Source organism: Oncorhynchus keta, chromosome 27, assembly GCF_023373465.1.
Source record: "Oncorhynchus keta strain PuntledgeMale-10-30-2019 chromosome 27, Oket_V2, whole genome shotgun sequence".
Classification (NCBI taxonomy): Eukaryota; Metazoa; Chordata; class Actinopteri; order Salmoniformes; family Salmonidae; genus Oncorhynchus; species Oncorhynchus keta.
In genome coordinates, this window is record NC_068447.1 from 39658193 (window position 1) to 39677084 (window position 18892).

General features: G+C 45.9%; 1 protein-coding gene across 6 annotated transcripts in view; it reads left to right on the top strand.

Annotated features, from left to right (window-relative positions):
• The window catches only part of plekhg5b (pleckstrin homology domain containing, family G (with RhoGef domain) member 5b), a 67820-nt gene that overhangs the window by 13296 nt on the left and 35632 nt on the right, over window positions 1-18892 (top strand). For 2 of the 6 annotated variants that reach the window (XM_035739021.2, XM_035739025.2), the window contains exons 1-2: window positions 391-1433; window positions 9171-9247. The exons of 1 other annotated variant lie outside the window; for it this stretch is intronic. In XM_035739021.2, coding sequence (XP_035594914.1) covers window positions 1310-1433; window positions 9171-9247 — 201 coding nt within the window. In that variant the 5' untranslated portion in view covers window positions 391-1309. Of the gene's footprint in view, window positions 1-388; window positions 1434-9170; window positions 9248-18892 lie in introns of those variants that run through there. 3 more of the 6 variants (XM_035739024.2, XM_035739030.2, XM_035739026.2) reach the window with 3 other exon arrangements.

An 18892-nucleotide genomic window follows, 5' to 3' on the forward strand; every position in this document is an offset into this window, starting at 1 on the left:
TAGCCATCACAGACTTGTTGCATTCATGAAGAAAATAATCAATCTTTCCGGAGACAGACAGAACAAGGTTCTAGCCAGCCTAATTAATGCAGAAATATTTCAGGCTTTTACAGTTTGCCCAAAACATAAAGAAAGTTCTGCTCTCTGTGTAGGAGTAAATTTAAAAGAGATCTTTGTGTTGTCCAGTGAGAAAGCCATTGGCCCCAGACTGCCAATCCCAGCATGCATAGCAATGCACCTCTGTATGAATACATTGCTTGTCTGACGGAGTGGAGTGGGTCGAATGCCCCCCCCCTCCTTATCATCCATACATCCTACACAGGCTATGACACTCAACAGCTTGTCGGCTTGTCGCACAGGAGAAGTTTTTGAAGGTCGGGGAGAAAGGGAGGATGGTGACAACATAATTATCACTAGGTTGCAGTAACAAAGCACGTTTACTTTGGGAAGATGGAACTGTGTGAGATTTTAGGAGAAGTGATTTGTTTTGACATCGACAGTAAAGTCAGGAGCTCAAGCGAATGGCTTTGAAGGGGATGACGGAAGGGGACTTCTCTTTGTTTGGATGCTTATATAACACCTTGACTTCAGGAGGGCTGAAGGAGCAACCGGAAGAGACAAGTTACCAAGACCAAAGAGAGAACATTTTAGTTGGTGTTTTTTTGGGGATTATGAGGATACGTTAGGTTCTTCAAGGTGTTGAAACCAGAGCACAGTTGGAGTGGAGGGTTTAGACCTGTCTTCTTCTGCTGGATTGTATCTTACAATCCAGATCCTGGAGGGTGTTGATGAGTCAGGTGTCAGAGCTGTCTGTTTTAATGTTAGGGATCTGAAGAACAGACCGTTTCAAACCAAGACGGTGGTTTGGTTTCTTCAGAGAGCTAATGAAAAACCCAGTTAAAATGGAAATCTTGACTCATTCATGCCTAGTTGGACATGAAGCGAGGAACTCTGGTGCATGGCTTGGAGAGAAGGTTCAAAGCAAGTGTTTAGTGGTTGAGCGGGATGAGGTAATATAGCCTAGTTTTGCAGGTGCAGTTTTTTTGAATGAAGTTGAATGAGCTGTTGGCAGATTTGAAGAGTTGGACTACATTGGAGAGTTGAAGATGGATTCAGAGATGAGTTTGATGTAGCAAGGAAGGGAAGATGTAGGTAGTTGTGGGTAAAATAATGCATAATGTTGGTGTGGCATTAGTGTCAGTCGAGTACAGTGATCGGGGGACAGGATTTGTAGGTTGTTTAGGTAAGGTTGAAGAGTTAAGGTCCATAGTTAGGGTTGAGAGTGAGGGAGACTCTGGGGTTGGTTACCATGTTCCTGTATTGGAAGAAGAGGGGGGCGTATGAGCTGGAGACCCTCCCCTCCTACCTCACCGAGCAGGTGGCAGAGCACTACTCCTGGTCTTCCTCTCTGGACGTCATCCATGATCTGTGCGGTAAGCATTAGGATGGAGCGAACGGGATAAGTACACGCATCCGATTATATATTCAAGGGCTGGACCATTGACCTAGCTGATTGTGTGGTATGTGAGTAATAACATGTTCATTGCATGCTTACTTCCATTTAGACTGAATGGCACTGGCAGGGGGAAATTTGATTCCATTGGAAGATGATCATGGTAACTGACTCCATGAAGCCTAGCATTTGACATTTACTATTAGGCCTATGATGTTGTATAATTGATCTGAATCAGCCACGTTGTCATATGACACTGACCAACTTGAAGAATGAAATGTAGCCGGTTGCTCTGCTAGCAGATGGCGATGCCATGTGGTTATACATCAGAGATCTGACCTCCAGAATTTCAGCACCATCACGGAAAGCTTTTTCTTTTCTTTCCATTGCTCTCTTCTTCCGTTCAGTCCGTGGAAAGCACTCGACACTCAGTGACCTGGCATAGAGAGCACCTCAAATGAGAGTAGCCGAGAAGCGAATGGGGATAGGAACAGCTGCTGCTGTGGAGATGAAATATTTACCACAGAAGAAGGAGTGAGTGCATACTGTCGGTCGACGTTCCAAATGACACCCTATTTTGTTATAAGGTGTACTACTTTTGACTAGGCTCTGGTCGAAAGTAGTGCACTATATAGGGAATAGGGTGCCTTTTGGGACTGACACTAGGACAGCTGAATTGCGTTACTGTCTTTCTCCACTCAGTGCTTCTGCTTTCCCCCATCCACTGCCCTCTATGCCATTAGTGAAAGGGAAAAGGGATGTAATAACTTTGGGCTAGAGCTGGCTACAGGAATGCTCTTATCCAATCCTCCCAGACCCAACCAGGCCAGCAGTTTCTTGGAGGTTTGCCTCTGCTCTGTCTGCTGACTCACTGGGCAGCTTCAGGTGTCTGCAGAGTAGACCTTTGTGTTCTAGAAGAAGTGGAATGTCTGACTGCCACAGATAGAACTGAACGGCAGGTCTTTGATCCCTACCTGGTCCCACAGTCCTTGTAATTAAGCCTCAACTCTACTGCTACTGAAAACATTTCTCAACTAGGCTGGGGTAAGGGTTGCCTAGGGGACTGCGCGCTCTTAAAAAATCTAATAAATATTTATTGCAAAAAAAAAGTCTCTACCTGGAACCAAAAAGGGTTCTACTACAGGGTCAGCTGAGGGACACTTAAAGAAGATAATTTTAGGTAGCCATTTGGTTTCTCAGACTGCGGGGTTGTGGCTTGGGCAGTCCTTTCCGTCTCCCCTTATCCCCTGAATGTAGTGCACACTACTGTAGCATTCTTTAACCTATAATCAGGACGCAGGCCCCAATAACGGAGGAACATACCTCTCCACCCTTTCGCTCTGTGCCATTTCATCCCATAGCACTTGCCCCGACACGGGATCAAATCACATTTAAATAATCAACTGAAATGACCTGGTGTTGTATGGTGCTGCTCAGTTAGACATTAAGGCATTCAAACATTCTGCTTATGTAATGACTGATCCCCACATGATACTCTTAAATATGGTAATAAGAGTATTATAAGCTGGTGCACTAATACTCTTTGGACAGAATTATGCTTTCAGTTTTGTGGTGTTTTTGGCACTTTTTAATTTTTTTTTATTTGTTTATTTGTCAGTTATGTCTCTTCAACATTCGATTGAACTAAACATGTATTTCCCCTTTTCAACTATGTTGTTGTATACTGTTATCCAGGCACAGCCTGAAACTCAAACAAATCGTTGAAATACATTTTTTCTTCCTGCATCCAAATAGTGATCCACCCTCCACTATCTGTCTCTCTTCTGTTCTAAATAGTTTCTCATTGTTGTGCTCTGCTGGGGACTTTGGTAGTGGAGGAAGCACTGTGTGGCCGTGTTTTTAGATGTGTGTGTGTGTGTGTGTGTGTGTGTGTGTGCCACTACAGGGGTAAAACAACATCAACAGGATGACTTTGTTCAGGCCCCACTGACTGCCACTGAATATGCTGCTCCATTAATAACAGCTGGTCTGTCGTTTGCTGTTCTGGAATAACAAGGCCCAGCCAGGCAGCCCCGGCTGCTCCGCTCAGGCCACCATTTCTGCCGAGTGTACAAGAGTACTTGCCTGGTCCCAGATCTGTTTGTGCGGTTTTGCCAACTTCTATGAAATTGGCAAGACACCACAAACAAATCTGGACCAGGCTACAAGAGTGCCAGGGTTTCAATAATGGTGGCGGTCTAATTAATCAAATCTAATTTTATTTGTCACATGTGCCGAATACAACCGGTGTAGAAGGTGAAATGCTTACCTACGAACCCTTTCTCAACAATGCAGAATTAATATATTTTTTTAAATATTAAAAAAGAAAATGGTAACACAATAAAATAACAATAACGAGACTATATACAAGGAGTACCAGTACCGAGTCATTGGTAAGGGGTGCAGGGATGAGATAATTGAGGTAATGTTTTATTACATTTTTATTTAACTAGACAAGTCAGTTAAGAACAAACTCTTATTTACAATGACAACCTACCCTGGCCAAACCCGGACGACGCTGGGGCCAATTGTGCCCCGCCCATGGGACTCCCAATCACGGCCAGTTGTGATACAGCCTGGAATCGAACCAGGGTCGGTATTGACGCTTCTAGCACTGAGGTGCAGTGCCTTGGATTGCTGTGGGGTAAAAGTGACTAGGCAATCAGGATATATAATAAACAGAGTAGTAGAAGCAGTGTGTGTGTGCTAATATGTGTGTGTGTGTGTGTGTTGGAGTGTCAGTGTAGTATGTGTGTGGGTAAAATCCAATGAGTGTGCAAGAGAGTCAATGCAAATAGAAAGGGTAGCCATTTTGTTAACTGTTCAGCATTCTTATAGCTTGGGGGTAGAAGCTGTTCAGGAGCCTTTTGGTCCCAGACTTGGTGCTCAGGTACCGCTTGCCGTGCGGTAGCAGAGAGAACAGTCTATGACTTGAGTGGCTGGAGTCTTTAACAATTTTTAGGGCCTTCCTCTAACACTGCCTAGTATAGAGGTCCTGGATGGCATGAAGCTTGGCCCCAGCGATGTACTGGGCCGTACGCACTACCCTTAGGGTCGGATACCAAGCATTTGCCATACCAAGTGGTGATGCAGCTAGTCAAGATGCTCTCAATGGTGCAGCTGTAGAACTATTTCAGGATCTGAGGGCCATTGCCAAATCTTTTCAGCCCCCTGAAGGGGAAGAGTCATTGTCATGCCCTCTTCAGAACTGTGTTTGTGTGTTTGAATTATGATTGGTCCTTAGTGATGTGGATACTAAGGAACTCAAAGCTCTCAAACCGCTCCACTGCAGCCCCGTTGATGTGAATGGAGGCGTGCTCAGGCCTCCCTTTCCAGTTAGCTACAGTCAGGTCCTTTGTCTTGCTGATGTTGAGGGAGAGGTAGTTGTCCTGGCACCACACTGCCAGGTCTCTGACCCCCCTCCCTAATAGGCTGTCTCATCATCGTCGGTGATCAGGCCTACCACAGTCATGTCGTCGGAAAACTTAATGGTGGTGTTGGAGTCGTGCGTGGCCAGTCATGGGTGTACAGGGAGTACCGAAGGGGACTAAGCACGCACTCCTGAGGGGCCCACGTATTGAGTGTCAGCGTGGTGGATGTGTTGTTGCCTACCCTTACCACCTGGGGGCAGCCTGTAAGGAAGTCCCAAAATCACGTTTCCCATCCTCATCTTTGCCTCCCCAGTTACATCACACAGTGGTAGCGCCTGGAAAAGGGGTTTGTGTTTTTATAGCAGAGACATCTTAACAATGAATCTCTTTTGTAATGGGGCTTCTTGCTGGGACAATTTGGCGCAGATGCAGAGCTCCTTCCCAGTGCCTTCCAGCCCGCCTCTGACACTGAAATAAGCTATGCTGACACATGCAGCGCAATAGAGTGCAACACATCTCTGCCAGCCCCAGGCCTAGGAAACACCTTGTTCCCTGGCAGGGCAGCAAGCTCTCCATCTGCCATCTGTCTTTTGTCTTCTAGGAGACGGTCGACGGCGGCCATTGCATAATAATCCTCTTCCTGGCCTGTGTGCAACTGGCTCAGACAATCGCCCTCCCTCAATCCCCTTTCAAATGAGAGAGGGGGGAATAAAACGGAACAAACAGAGAATAGCTCAGCCTCAGACGCCCGATGTGCCACGGCAAAGCTCAGCAAATTGAATGCAGGACTGAGGCATTCTTAACATTCCGTATAAAAGTGTGCTCAAGGCTTGCGGCGAAACGTACTCTTGGCTCTGCCTCGCTCTGCCTAAACATGGAGCTGTGCTGGTGAGGCTGTGCGGGTCTGAGGGAGAATGAGGTGATGTGATTTGAGGTTTATGGGTGAACGAGGGAGTGAGGTAGAGTTAGTAGCCTGGTGGTCTACTCGAAGGGCTTTATCCAATTCCGTTTGACCATGATGTTGGCCTTTGACTTGACAATGATGGAAGAGTTGATTACAGCACACAGGATCGGACTGGGCTACGGGGGTCTTCAGCCAGTTGTGGCCATGGTACAAAATATCCCGTTTTCATTATCATGGCCTTACACATCCCTTTTCTATTTATTGCTGTATGAAAGTGACTTGCTTGCCACTCAATGCTGTGTCTTGTTTATTGACGTTATGCCTCCGACTTGAGGCACTGGGAAGCTGTAGAGAGAGCAAGGGAAAGGCTGTGCAGGCTGAACGCTCTGCTGTCTCTTTGGTGTGCATCAACTCATTGTCTGCTGTCACATGTGGCCTTGTGTTTGTTTGTTTTTGGCTTAATCAGCAGTGCTGAGTTCAGGAATTCCTGTTCATCAGAGAGGGACAGAGACACACAGGCGGTGAGGGCCAAATAGGCAGAGAAAGGGAAAAGTACGAGGAGTATGAGGGTACGAAGTGATCCAAAGCAGGAGAGACGGTGATGGGAGGCGAGTGAGCTGGAGAGACAAAAGGGGGAAAGACCGAGGGCGGGAGGAAGAGTCCCATAGTAAAGGTATGGTACACAGAGGTATAGGCAGCTAGCTATACGAGAGACAGAATATCATGAACTTCACAGGTGAGAGAGTGTTCCTACAGGGTCAGGAGTCAGAGATCAAGAAGCAGACTCCTGGTCGGCCATTACCTGGAGCTTGGGTCACCTCTGTGGCTGGTTGCCTCCGCGGGCCTCATAGTGGAGCTTTTCCATTTCCTCTGCACTGGCCGAAAACAGTTCTGCAGTGCAAAATTGTTGCCTTTAGGACTAGACAAGTGTCATAAAGACTTGTAGTTTGAGGAAAAGTGCCTCTGAAGGAAGAAAAAAATCTGAATAAAAATGTGTTTCTCCCTGCGCAGTGTGCTGCCTGTAAACCTAGAAGGAGTCATTAACAGAGGTGGTGTTGGCAGAGGCCCAGGATGAGTGAGAGCATGTCTCGGCCTGCTCCCAGGCAAGGCAGGAGGGACAGACTCTGGGAGGGATTGCCCCTGCCCTGCTGCTATCCCTGCCTTGTGCCATGCCTGTAGTGGAAGAGCAACAGGTGTGTTTTGGGGGATTTTAGTAAGTTGTATCGCAGCCCTTGATCCAGACCTGTTTCTTGGCATGAGTGGGGTTTAAGGCTTGTTTTTGTCTCATTTAAGAAGGTTAATAGGTACTTTTGAGGTCCTCTCTCTGTAGCTCATGTACAAACAGAGTTAACTTTTGGGCTCAGAACTGTGTATGTTTTAGTTTCTGGTTGCTCCTGTGTTTTTGTGAAGGAATCCATTTTGATATTGAGATTTCTGTAGTTTGTGTGCTTCTTATTCAAAACCACTTGTCTGGCACTAGCCACTCACCACTTTGTCTTTACATTGATTCTAGTTGGCTAGATATGATGTTCGTCATTGATCCTGGAGCCTGTTGTTTAACATATTATATACTCACAATGGAGTATAAGAAAGAGTGGGAGAGACACAGTCGTCACTGTGGACAGGTCTGCTATTCCAAGGTTCTTGGAAAGTTGTTGCAGTACAGCTCTGTCATGTCTGGACCCTTTTGGCAACAATGCCGTTTTCTCGGTCTTTCAATTGAACTCTTACACCCTATATATAGAGCATTCTCAGGCCTGATGGGTTTACAGTATGTTTTCAAGTCAGATTTTATTGGTCACATGGTTATCAGATGTTAATGTGAGTGTAGCGAAATGCTTGCGCTTCTAGTTCTGACAGTGCAGTAATGTCTAACAAGTAATCTAACAATTTCCCCAACAACTACCCAATACACACACATCTAAAGGGGTGAATGAGAATATGTACATGTAAGTATATGGATGAGCGACGGCCGAGCGGCATAGGCAAGGTGCAGTAGATGGTATAAAATGCAGTATATACATGTGATATGAGTAATGTAAGATATGTAAACATTATTAAAGTGGCAATATTTAGAGTGCATTGTGTAAAGTGACTAGTGATTGGGTCTCAATGTGGGCAGCAGCCTCTCTGAGTTTGTAATTGCTGTTTAACAGTCTGATGGCCTTGAGATAGAAGCTGTTTTTCAGTCTCTCGGTCCCAGCTTTGATGCACCTGTACTGACCTCGCCTTCTGGATGGTAGCGGTGTTAACCGGCAGTGACTCGGTGGTTGTCTTTGATTTATCTTTTTGGCCTTCCTGTGACATCGGGTGGTGTAGCTGTCCTGGAAGGCAGGTAGTTTGCCCCCGGAGATGCGTTGTGCAGTCCGCACCACCCACTGGAGAGCCTTGCGGTTGAGGGTGGTGCAGTTGCCGTACCAGGCTATGATACAGCCCGACAGGATGCTCTCGATGGTGCATCTGTAAAAGTTAGTCTGGGTTTTGGTTGACAAGCCAAATGTTTTAGGCCTCCTGTGGTTGAAGAGGCACTGTTGCGCCTTGTTCCCCACACTGTCTGCGTGAGTGGACCATTTCAGTTTGTCTGTGATATGCAGAGGAACTTAACTTTCCACCTTCTCCACTGCTGTCCCTTTGATGTGGATAGGGAGGTGCACCCTCTGCTGTTTCCTGAAGTTCACGATCATCTCCTTTGTTTTGTTGACGTTGAGTGAGAGGTTATTTTCCTGACACCACACTCCGAGTGCCCTCACCTCCTCCCTGCAGGTTTTCTCGTCATTGTTGGTAATCAAGCCCACTACTGTTGTGTCGTCTGCAAACCTGTGGACCTATTGGGGCTGTATGTAAACTGAAGTGGATCTAGGGTGACCGGTAAGGTGGAGTTGATATGATCCTTGACTGAAGGACTCACGTCTGTCATTGAGAAGGAGAGGGGGTGGTGCTGTCCTTGATAGCAGGCCGCGACAGTGGCAATGTATTGTCCTCGAAGCGGGCAAAGAAGGTGTTTAGTTTGTCTGGAAGCATGATGTCGGTGTTCGTGACGTGGCTGGATTCCTTTTAATAGTCACAGCGGGTCCAACATCTCCAATGCACTTCTTTATAAACGCACTTACCGAGTCAATGTTTTTCTCGGAGGCTGACCGGAACATATTCCAGTACGCGTGATCAAAACATTCTTAAAACGTGGCTTCCGATTGGTCGGACCAGCGTTTGATGGTTCTCGTCACTGGTACATCCTGTTTGAGTTTCTGCCTATAAGACGGAAGAAGCAAGATGGCATCGTGGTCAGATTTGCCGAAGGGAGGGCGGGGGAGGACTTTGTATGCATCGCGGAAGTTAGAGTAGCAGTGGTCGAGGGTGACATATTTATTTTATTTGGTCTGTGTGTGTGATCTTCTACAGAGGTGTGTGTTTCTCATGGTCTTTCCTCTGCTGTGTGTTCCAGACGAGAAGCCTGTTCAGGAGGAGGACTGGGTGGTGTGCCAGCATCCCGAGTGCCCTGACCGTCGACAGGCCTCGAAGGTAAGACTCACATCCTGGGATGGGCCAGTCAGTTAGGGATTATCCCTTTGAGCCTGATTCATTGAGCCCAAATCATTATCAAATAAATCCACAGTGAGAGATCAGTGTGTAACTTTATTTCATTTGGATTGTCCATTTGGACAGAACTCGTATGCTACACGAGGTCCAGCTTGACCCCATAAGACCTTTACCCTCGTAAAGGTATCTAGAATATTGAAGCTCTATGGTGAGGTCCCGCTACGTACAACCTGATTAGGGAGAAACTCCTTTTCTTCTGTTAGGTGTTAAAAGGGTACGAGGCGTGAGGCAGTGTGTCTGGCCACTAGACTGTGAAAGGAATTATTCCTTTGAAGCGGCTGCTTTCTGAAAACAGGACCATAGCCAGACGGCCAGATGAACCAAAGCAGTCTCTGTCTGGTCGCTCGGCTCTCCCCCAAGCGGTTCACTTCACAGGAGCCCTTTCTCTCAATCTGGATAAGACGTGTTTCACCCTCAGTTTCTGTGACCGAGCAACCGGTCCCTTTCTTTAACAAAAAATGGAAATGATGGACTGGAGTGAAAGAGGGGAAAATAAGAGAGAATTAATGGAAAAGAGCACAAAGCTAGGGAATAAAGACAACACAGCACAGGGAAGGAGAGTTATCGACAACAAGGCTAGTTCTAGCAATTCTCTGTTGCAAAAACGTATAAGGAAGTTAAGGCACAAGGAGAGCTGGAGAGATGAACCTGTAGTAGCTTCAGTCTCTTAGCCTCTCTTCGGCTTCACACGTTATTGGGCAGATCCGTCCCTCCCGTCCTTTCCCTGGGTGATAGAAACACTACTACTGTACATCGCTTTTCTCCTGCCCTGCTCGTGTTATAACAGGCAACAAGGATCTTCTACAGGCCTTTTAGGATTTTGTTTGTAAAAGTTGAGCAAGAGCCAGTGAACGTACACAGTGGGTGAAGTGTCTACGTCGTGTGTCAAACTCAAGTCCTGCAGGCCCATTCAGGCCCATTCAGGCCCCCCGGGTGGTTTGAGTAAACTTTTTTTTTATTGTATCATTTTTTTTCTACCAGGGAAAAGCAACCCTCTGTCTACATTGAAAAGACTAAAACCATATCAAAACTGTGTAGAAATGATAATGGACCGATATTATACAGTGTCTTCACTTTTTCCACGTTACTAAGAATCACCGAAACCAAAGCTGGATAGTCATGGAGCATCGGAAATTCCAAAAGCGATGGATAGAGGACTATTGTTTATATATTTTTCTAATCAGTGCGTCCCTCCGGACCTTGGCGAAGACCGAATACGACCCACAGACAAAATTGGTTTGACATCCCTGGTCTACATCGTGTGTGTGTGTTGATCTGTGCACCGGTGGGAGGAGGGGAGTTCATTTGGGACTAAGCCTGTCCGACTGACGCAACCCGTCTCCTTGGCCGAGGTCACGGGCTGACGTTATGTAAGGAGATTAAGACGAGGCCTGTTAGTTATGGGGACTGGACTGGGATAGGAGCAGGGAAAAGACTGAGAAGCTCGCTGGTGACTGGACTGGGATGGATGGGAGGGAGGGAAGCCTTGTTTTCAACTGCAAGCAACATCCCTGTCCCAGCCTCAAATCTCTCCCCCACTCTTCTTCTTTGCTGCCTTTTCCTGTCTGATTTCCATTTAATCATTTACATCTCTCCAGTCGGTTGACAAACTCGTATATTTCAGAGGATGGCACAGCAAAGCCTTGTTCCCTCACTTGTGCTAATGTTGTCTTCAGTTGGCAGACAGAGCAGCAGGGAAATGTCCTTGTCTCCTGTCTGTGACAGGTCTGGTCTTAGTCAGCAGGGGGCGCTAATGAAGCAGGCCAGTTATGCAGCAGTCCCATCTCTTCTTATTACCTCTTGTTGCGTTTCACTCCGATTGTCTGCATTGCATAAACGTTTTAGACATGATTAGAGCTTTTTAAAAATACACTTTGTATTATATCCCATGTGGTTTTAAATGAACTCATCAAAGAAGCCATTTGACTCCGAACAGAAACATTCAACTTTTTACATTTCATTTTAAGAGTATTTTAAGGAGCTTGAACAAACCCTTTGAACTGAGCTGCTTTTGGCAACAGGGAGGGAGAGAAGGGGAGATAGAGAGAGTCAGTCAACTGGACTGCAGTCTCTTTCCTCACGTTATTTCTCCATTTTTATTTGAAAGTGCTTGGTCTTTATAGCTCTTCCTTTGGTCCTACTTCATAGTATTATAACTGTTCCATTCTGCGGTAACTCAGCGCCCCAGAGGCATTTGTGAGTCTGTTCCAGTCACCGCATGAGACATGCGCCCTGGCGTAGCATTAGTCAAGTTCACCTGTCCAATAATTCACTGAGTACATCCAGGTGTCCCATGAAAGTCTGGTACTGACACGACCTACTATAGCTGTCTACGAGTAGAGTCATCATCACATTACTTAACACTACCTGTACTGAGTTTAGGCTTAGATAACTATTTCATGTGTTTTCCAAAGGGTTTGTACCATAGTCGTATGAAGCTAATTTAAACCTTTGTTGTAGGTCTGGGACTGTTCAGGCCGATAGCTAGGCCTAGGCCTAGTTCTGAGTTAATACTGGACTGACTGACTGCCTGACCGTGCTGTGGCGGTTAGCAGCAGGGCCGTGCATGGACCTTTCAGGGGGCAGGTGCTCAAAATGAGTTCTGATTGACAGTTACAGATATGATTGGTAGTTAGATGTGATTGACATCAGGAAAAGAGGGTAAACTGTCAGCTGATCATTGATGTTGATGATGGCTGTAAATCTGCTATCTTGATTGTTTCTACTGATTGTGATACTATTTAAAAGCATTGAAGATGTAACTTAATAATATTGATAATCTTTTAATTCATGATGTGTGGCTTGTGTGGATATTTTTGTATATGGAGGTTAGCTAGAGTCTAGACTACCTATTCAGTGCTTAATTTGTAATTTGTGCCGTTATTGTGCCGAAAATCTCCCCCTGCAAGAATCCCCCCGTGAACGCGCACACACTCAATTCTTCATTGCTGCGACTTGCTTGCTAGTTGCGATTTCACTAGTATTGTCTGCAGCTTTCGGTTTGGCTATTTGAAAAGTGTATTAGTCTATAAATAAACCAAAATTCTTCATCTCCCCCATGACTTATTCGACTAGTAGTTATTCTGAAATGTTTATTGCGGGGGGGACGCATTTTATTGCCTGTCCAAAGCTCCCCCTTCCGTCTTGGGACTGCAAGGCCTGGCACACTTCAGAATCATTTTGGTAGCTCATGTTGACTAGTAGTGTGTGTCACAGAAAGTATTTGACTCTGGCCACAAAATTTAAGGAAATTAGAAGGGGGGAGAGAGGATTTCGGCAAGGCCATTTTCTTGCCTGCCAAACCCCCCCCCCCCTCCCTTCTAAATTCCATAATTTTGTCACTAGAGTCATAAACTTTCTGTGGCACACACGACTAGTCAACAGTGTGGAGACGAATGGATTCGGTTCAGTCGGTTGTCCTGATAGCTGGCTAGCTGGCAACAACAGCAGCATGGCGCTAGTTAAAACTTGTAAAAGAAAGTGATGTTTATTTTGATGGGCCATGGAGAAATAACTTGTAGTATCGATCTCCCTCTGGATGTCACTGTGACATGCCAATTAACTAACCTAGCGACGAGCCTGTGCCAATGAATGTTGTATCAAGGTGCTTGCCAACGGGAGACGTGATTTTATTTTGAATAGGATAACAGCCTACACAAGAAATAACTTGTCAAATTGGTAGTAGCCATCTGAATGGCATTATCCGAGATAGTCTACTGCTCAATGGGGAGAGTTTGCGCTGCAAGCCGGCAACTCTACAATATCGGGAACAGTGTCCTTCTCTCCCACTTGCGTGTAGCCAATAACAGCCCACAAGCTTAAACTAGCTAGCTGGGAAGGGCTCATCAGGATCACTGACTGAACCGAATCCGTTTATATGTCATCAATTTGGACATGTGGAGTGTCCGTATAGCCTCCCCCTTTCCGGTTTCTCTGACTCACGCAATGATGCGCAGCTCACTCGCCAGCAATGGCCGACATGTTTGTGCCAAAAACACACTGTAGCGACCCGCACAGACAGCTGTGCGTTATGTGTTATGCTGTTAGTTGTTTGTGTCGTACGTACCAGTACCCAGTGTTCGCGGGGTCCGCCATGCCAATCAACCTGCTCTCTGCCAATCACTGGAATGCCTGGAATGTTCTGATGTCGGGCATCCTGGCGGTTGGCGGAGTGGCGTGGAAGGGGGTTGGGCAGGGGGATGGAGCACTGGAAGTTAAGACCAGGTTTAGCCATTGTTCTCTCTCTTACGTCTGGCCTTCACAAGAGAAGGTCACGGTTGTTTTTATAGGGTATCCTTCATTTATTTGGCGTGGGCTACGGCCAAACGGTAGCCTGTGTGAAGTTGGGTTAATAAACCGCCAATTCGTAAACTCAATTCTCTATCTGGACAGTTGTTCCTTTTGTGATCTAGTCAGGTCATTGCAATACCTTACTCTGTAAAACAATGTTTGCCCAATAGGCATATTTGGAAGTTGATCAAATATTTTGGTATCTTACAGCAGATAGATTCCAACCTGTTTTCCTGCGATTGGATTTGAAATGAAAGGCCTCTCTTAGCTGCATGCTGTTAACCTTCAGATGTGCTGCTTGTTCCCCACTTCAAGCTTATGCCTTGTTATTGGGCTACGCACAATCTGCAGCTATTGGTCTTTTGTGGCTAAATTATAGGCCTAGTTGTGGTGTAAAAGGTTATTCTGAATTATTTCATGTATTTCTGACCAGACAGCAGTAATTTATATTTATTTGGCAAATGTATTTACATTTGTCAGGGGTGCGGCAGCCCCTCCAGGACCCTTCCCCCGGCTATGGTTCTAAAAGGAACTGGTGATCAGCCAACCAGACTGAATGTTAACGATGATGCTAACCAAGTGTTACGCTTCTGTGGCAGCACTGTTGATATTTAAACTAGGTAGATGGCTACACACTCGACCGGTGAAGCCATGCATTTTTGGATCCCGGGCGGGTGTGCCAAACTCCATACAGGACAGACTGGGAGAAGGGCACAAGCGTCGCACATGAGCTCCGTATAGGGCAGATCAGGGGTCGGGGTGGGGGGTGTCGAACTTGACGAAGTCACGACGACTTGGGGGCAGTGGGCTCAGAACAACAACAACAAAAACTGTTTACAAAAAAAAAAAGAACACAGATTATACCACCCAAAAGGGAACTGGGTGGGTTGGCAAAGGGGCAGGTGCTTGGGCACAAGAATACCCTGACTTGTGCACCTGACTGATTTAGCGGCAGCATTCTTGGCACAGGAAGGAGAAGAGGCCAGTCTGAGCTCGCTCTGTAACAGGTCTCCCACATATATAGTTAATTACACCCCCCCCCCCGTCCGTCTCTACGGGAACGGGACAGGACCAGACAGGCCCCGAAAGGTGTGGGTTCTCACGGCAACGCGCCCCTCCTAGTACAAACAGCTGCAGGGAAGGTGACGGAATGGAAGGGTGGATGGATGGAAGGGGAGAAGTTTCAACCAGCTGACTGACTTCTATTTCTCTCTTTTGGTTTCATTGGTTTCACTTGGATGGTTTTGACCTTTTTATTCCTGCCCCTTATATATTCATTTGATGACTAATATCTCTCTGATGTTGTTTTTTTGGAAGTAGTGACACTATTTGGAAGTAATATTATCTACCCTTTTAAAGCGAGTCACGAACGAAACAGTCCCTTGAACTTCCAGCGTGGTGAAATAATTGTCTGAACAAATGCAAAAACAACACACAACGTCACGCCGTCAGCTATTCAACAATCATCTATAGGGTGACTGAAACCCAGGTATTGAGGTACAGTGGTAAGCCTTAATTCCTTACCGAGTTACCTAATGATGCTTCCCTTCCCTGCTTGGCTCTCCTCCGGCATGAGTCTGGCTCTAGCTGCCTCTTGGCACGGACAGATCAGAGGACTATTTAAAGCAGCTGTGCACATCCTTTTAATTTTCATATGGCTCTTTCTCTCTTTTTTTGTCCTGGTCTAATGAGGAACAGTCTGTTTTGAAAAGGTCTTAGGCATGAGGGCGGCCAACACTGGAGCACGATTTATAGATGTACTGTCAATAATTCGAGGTAAAATGATCTAGCTGTCTCTCTGTCTGTGTGCGCGCTCGTGGGAGAGAGAGCCTTTGTGTGCGTGTGTGTGTGCGCGTGTGTGTGTGCGTGTGTGTGTGCGCGTGCGCGTGCGTGTGCGTGCGCGTATATACCTTTTAATTTGCATTGAAAGTAGACCCTTATTCTACGTGCTCAGAGCCCTGTGTCCTGGTTGTCTTTGGCTGTTGATTTGTGAAGACACATACTTCTACCATCCAGTAAGTGATTTAATATTGCTTGAAGCAGGAAAATATGTACATAACTCATGCTTGAGTGTCATCCAAATATTCCTCACAACTTGTATTGCCTTTTATATAACAAGCGCCAAAATAAATATAGCTTAAGTAGACCCGTTATGAGTCGTAAGGAGAAATAAGAGAGCACAGAGTCTCCGATTGGGGTTTCTTAGCAGGAAAAGGAAGGAAGGATTACCTCATTTTCTGTGTAAGGAAAGTTTTCCCTGTATGAGAAGTCAAAGGCTTTTGTCACTAATGGCACCCTATTTCCTATGTAGTGCTACGTTTGACTAGGGCTCATAGGAGTCTGTTCCAATGTGGCGCACTACACATAGGGAATAGGGTGCCATTTCAAATCAAATCAAATCCAATTTGATTTGGGACGGAGCCAGAACCACTCCGGCTGGCATGGGTGGGATTTCTCCTGTGGTGGTACTGTGATGTTAGACTACTAAGCAGGATTTGGGCATTGGGATTGCTCAGGGAAAAGAAGGCTAATGGGTTTTCAATGTGAAGTACATAGTGGAAGTTAAGAGCAGTGTTTTTTGATATGCCTGTTAAAGACTGGAACTCCTTCTTCACACAGAAACCAATAATGCTTATGATGGTGTTTTATATTAATTTCAAGCATTTTATTTTTTTCTCTGGACATGATTTATGGAAACGTACCTTTTTATAGAACAGAATTGAAGTATTTCTACAGCATAGGCTACATCTCACTTCTGCGATCGCGTGGTTGAATTGGCCGAGGACATGAAAGAATTTGCGATCTGGAAAGTGATTTCACCCCATAAAGCACAGGCCTACTGTGTAATCTCAATGACACACAGAGCACATTTGAAATACATTAATGATCAAATTTTCCACTCCAGTGGATGTTCTACTCCAGGTAGTATGTAATATTCCACTTCCGGTAATCGTACGTGACGTCTACACACACACACACACACACACACACACACACACACACACACACACGGACGGACGGTGATTGGGTAAAGACACAGTCTCTGCTGGTGGCTATAGCCAAGCAGGAAGCTGTGGGTGACGTACAGACCTATACCTAGAGTCACAGTTGGCCTCATGCAAGCTACAACAAGCTTTTGACTCCACAGAACTCCCAACGCACCGCCATCATTGTCTATTAGCCAATCGACCTCTTTCTTCCCATACTGTATTTTTCTACCATTCTCTTGACGTTCAAACAAGGGGTTGTTTCCGAAGTTCTCACGTACGCAAAACGCTTAGGCGGTCTTCCGATGGTAAATCGTTCTTAATGACAGTGGCAGATTTGATCGCCGTTGTGTTTTTTACTTGGGTTTCCTTGAAATGAGTTTAGTAGTGACCCCATCAGTCTTGGGTCATTCATTTTTCAATCGTGATTGGCGAGACAATGAATGATGCAAATGAAGGCAGTCATCAGATTAAATAGTGCTCTCCGTGGAGATACTTACCTTGCTGGGTAGTAGGCTTGCATCAAAAAAACACAACCAATTTCACAGCAAAACAATGTCACACATGTCATTGAAATGCGGAAAGGGGATACCCCTGTATGTATGGAAACTAGGCCTAAGGATTTGACACGTGGCCAACAATATGTGTGTGTGTGTGTGTGTGAGACGTGAGCCGATCTGTTGATTGTCTTATCAGTAAGGTATTTAAAAAATATATATATATATATTTTTTTTAACCTTTATTTAACCAGGCAAGTCAGTTAAGAACACATTCTTATTTTCAATGACGGCCTGTGAACAGTGGGTTAACTGCCTGTTCAGGGGCAGAACGACAGATTTGTACCTTGTCAGCTCAGGGGTTTGAACTCGCAACGCTCTAACCACTAGGCTACGCTGCCGCCCCGTATTCAAAGCCAGGAGGAGGTACCCATGAGATGGTGACGCCAACCCCAAGCCATGTGAGCCACTTTTAACTGGAAGCAGGCAGTGGAATAACAGGAAGGGGGCATCTGACTGGGCAACACCAACGACCAACCGACACTCCAATGGAAATGGCCTTGGGACGACAGGGAGTCGGGGACGACCAATGTAACTGGCTGGTTTTTCAAAGTCTTTTATAACGAGGCTCGCCGTGGCGTAGATGGTGGGTTGAAACGACATAACATTCAAATCCCTCCTCACACGTGAAGCTCTGCTCTTCTTCATGGCAAACCAAACTAAAGCCTTCATGTGTAATTACTGGTTAGGGCTAATTTCTGAGGTAGGGAGTCAGCAGGATGGTTGAAGCTAATTAACGGTTTAAGAATGACGGTCTTGTCTGAGCCTTCAATTAGGAAAAAGGACCCGTGTTCTCGAGAAAATCGCCCCAAAATCCAAAACATGTTATTATCGCGGATACGCCGAGTAATAGTAGGCGACCTTTTTTTGTAAATCAGTCAAATGAACTCCCAAACCAGACTCCAGCCCCTGGAATTTCTAACAGAATTTATGGTGAAATAACTAGGCTGTATCCTTTTTTTATTACCCTTCTCGCCTGCTCTTTACGCTCTACACACTTATCTTCCTCTCTGTTTTATCTCTTTGTCTCCTGAACACACCTTGTGAAAGAATATCTGGATTTATCGGTCCGGGAGGGATTAATGCCAAGGTCCGGCATCAAGGGAGGGTCACCTCTTTACACAGAATTCCCCTTCTCCTCCCCAACAATGACACTGCCACCACAGACTAATCCTTCAGGGTAATTGCGTGGCTGCCGCCCCATCTTTTAAACACAGACTGCTGTAATTGAGGTTGGCAACGGCGGGTGGTGGGTTGGGCAGGGGGACCCGTATGTTGACTTGTTTTGAAGAGGAGAGTTTAGTTTGTACTTCCCATCCCGAACAGAACTGACCTCTCCCCTCCCCAGGCTGTGCCTCCAGGAAGTCTCTCCAGCCTCCCTGCAGCCATGGGACCCCTGAATCTTTTTTCAGAGTTGGCTAATTGTAGACTCCTCTAGGCGTAGGTTGAATGACAAAAGAACAGAGAGCAGTGTACTGGCCCATGTTTGTGGACAGGTTAGCACAGTAGACTGTGCGAAGACATGGGGTCATGAGGGAGGCAGTCATTTTGATATTTCAGCCACCAGAAGTTTCAACAATATTGAGGTCAACTTCCGTGCCCATAGGATTAGAATATTCCAATATCATGTCATCAAGATTGAAATCATATACGCAAGTGACTTATTTTAATCTGATATTGAAAGATGTAAGCAAGTGCTGTTCTCTAGCACTGCTTCTTACACTGTTCCCTCC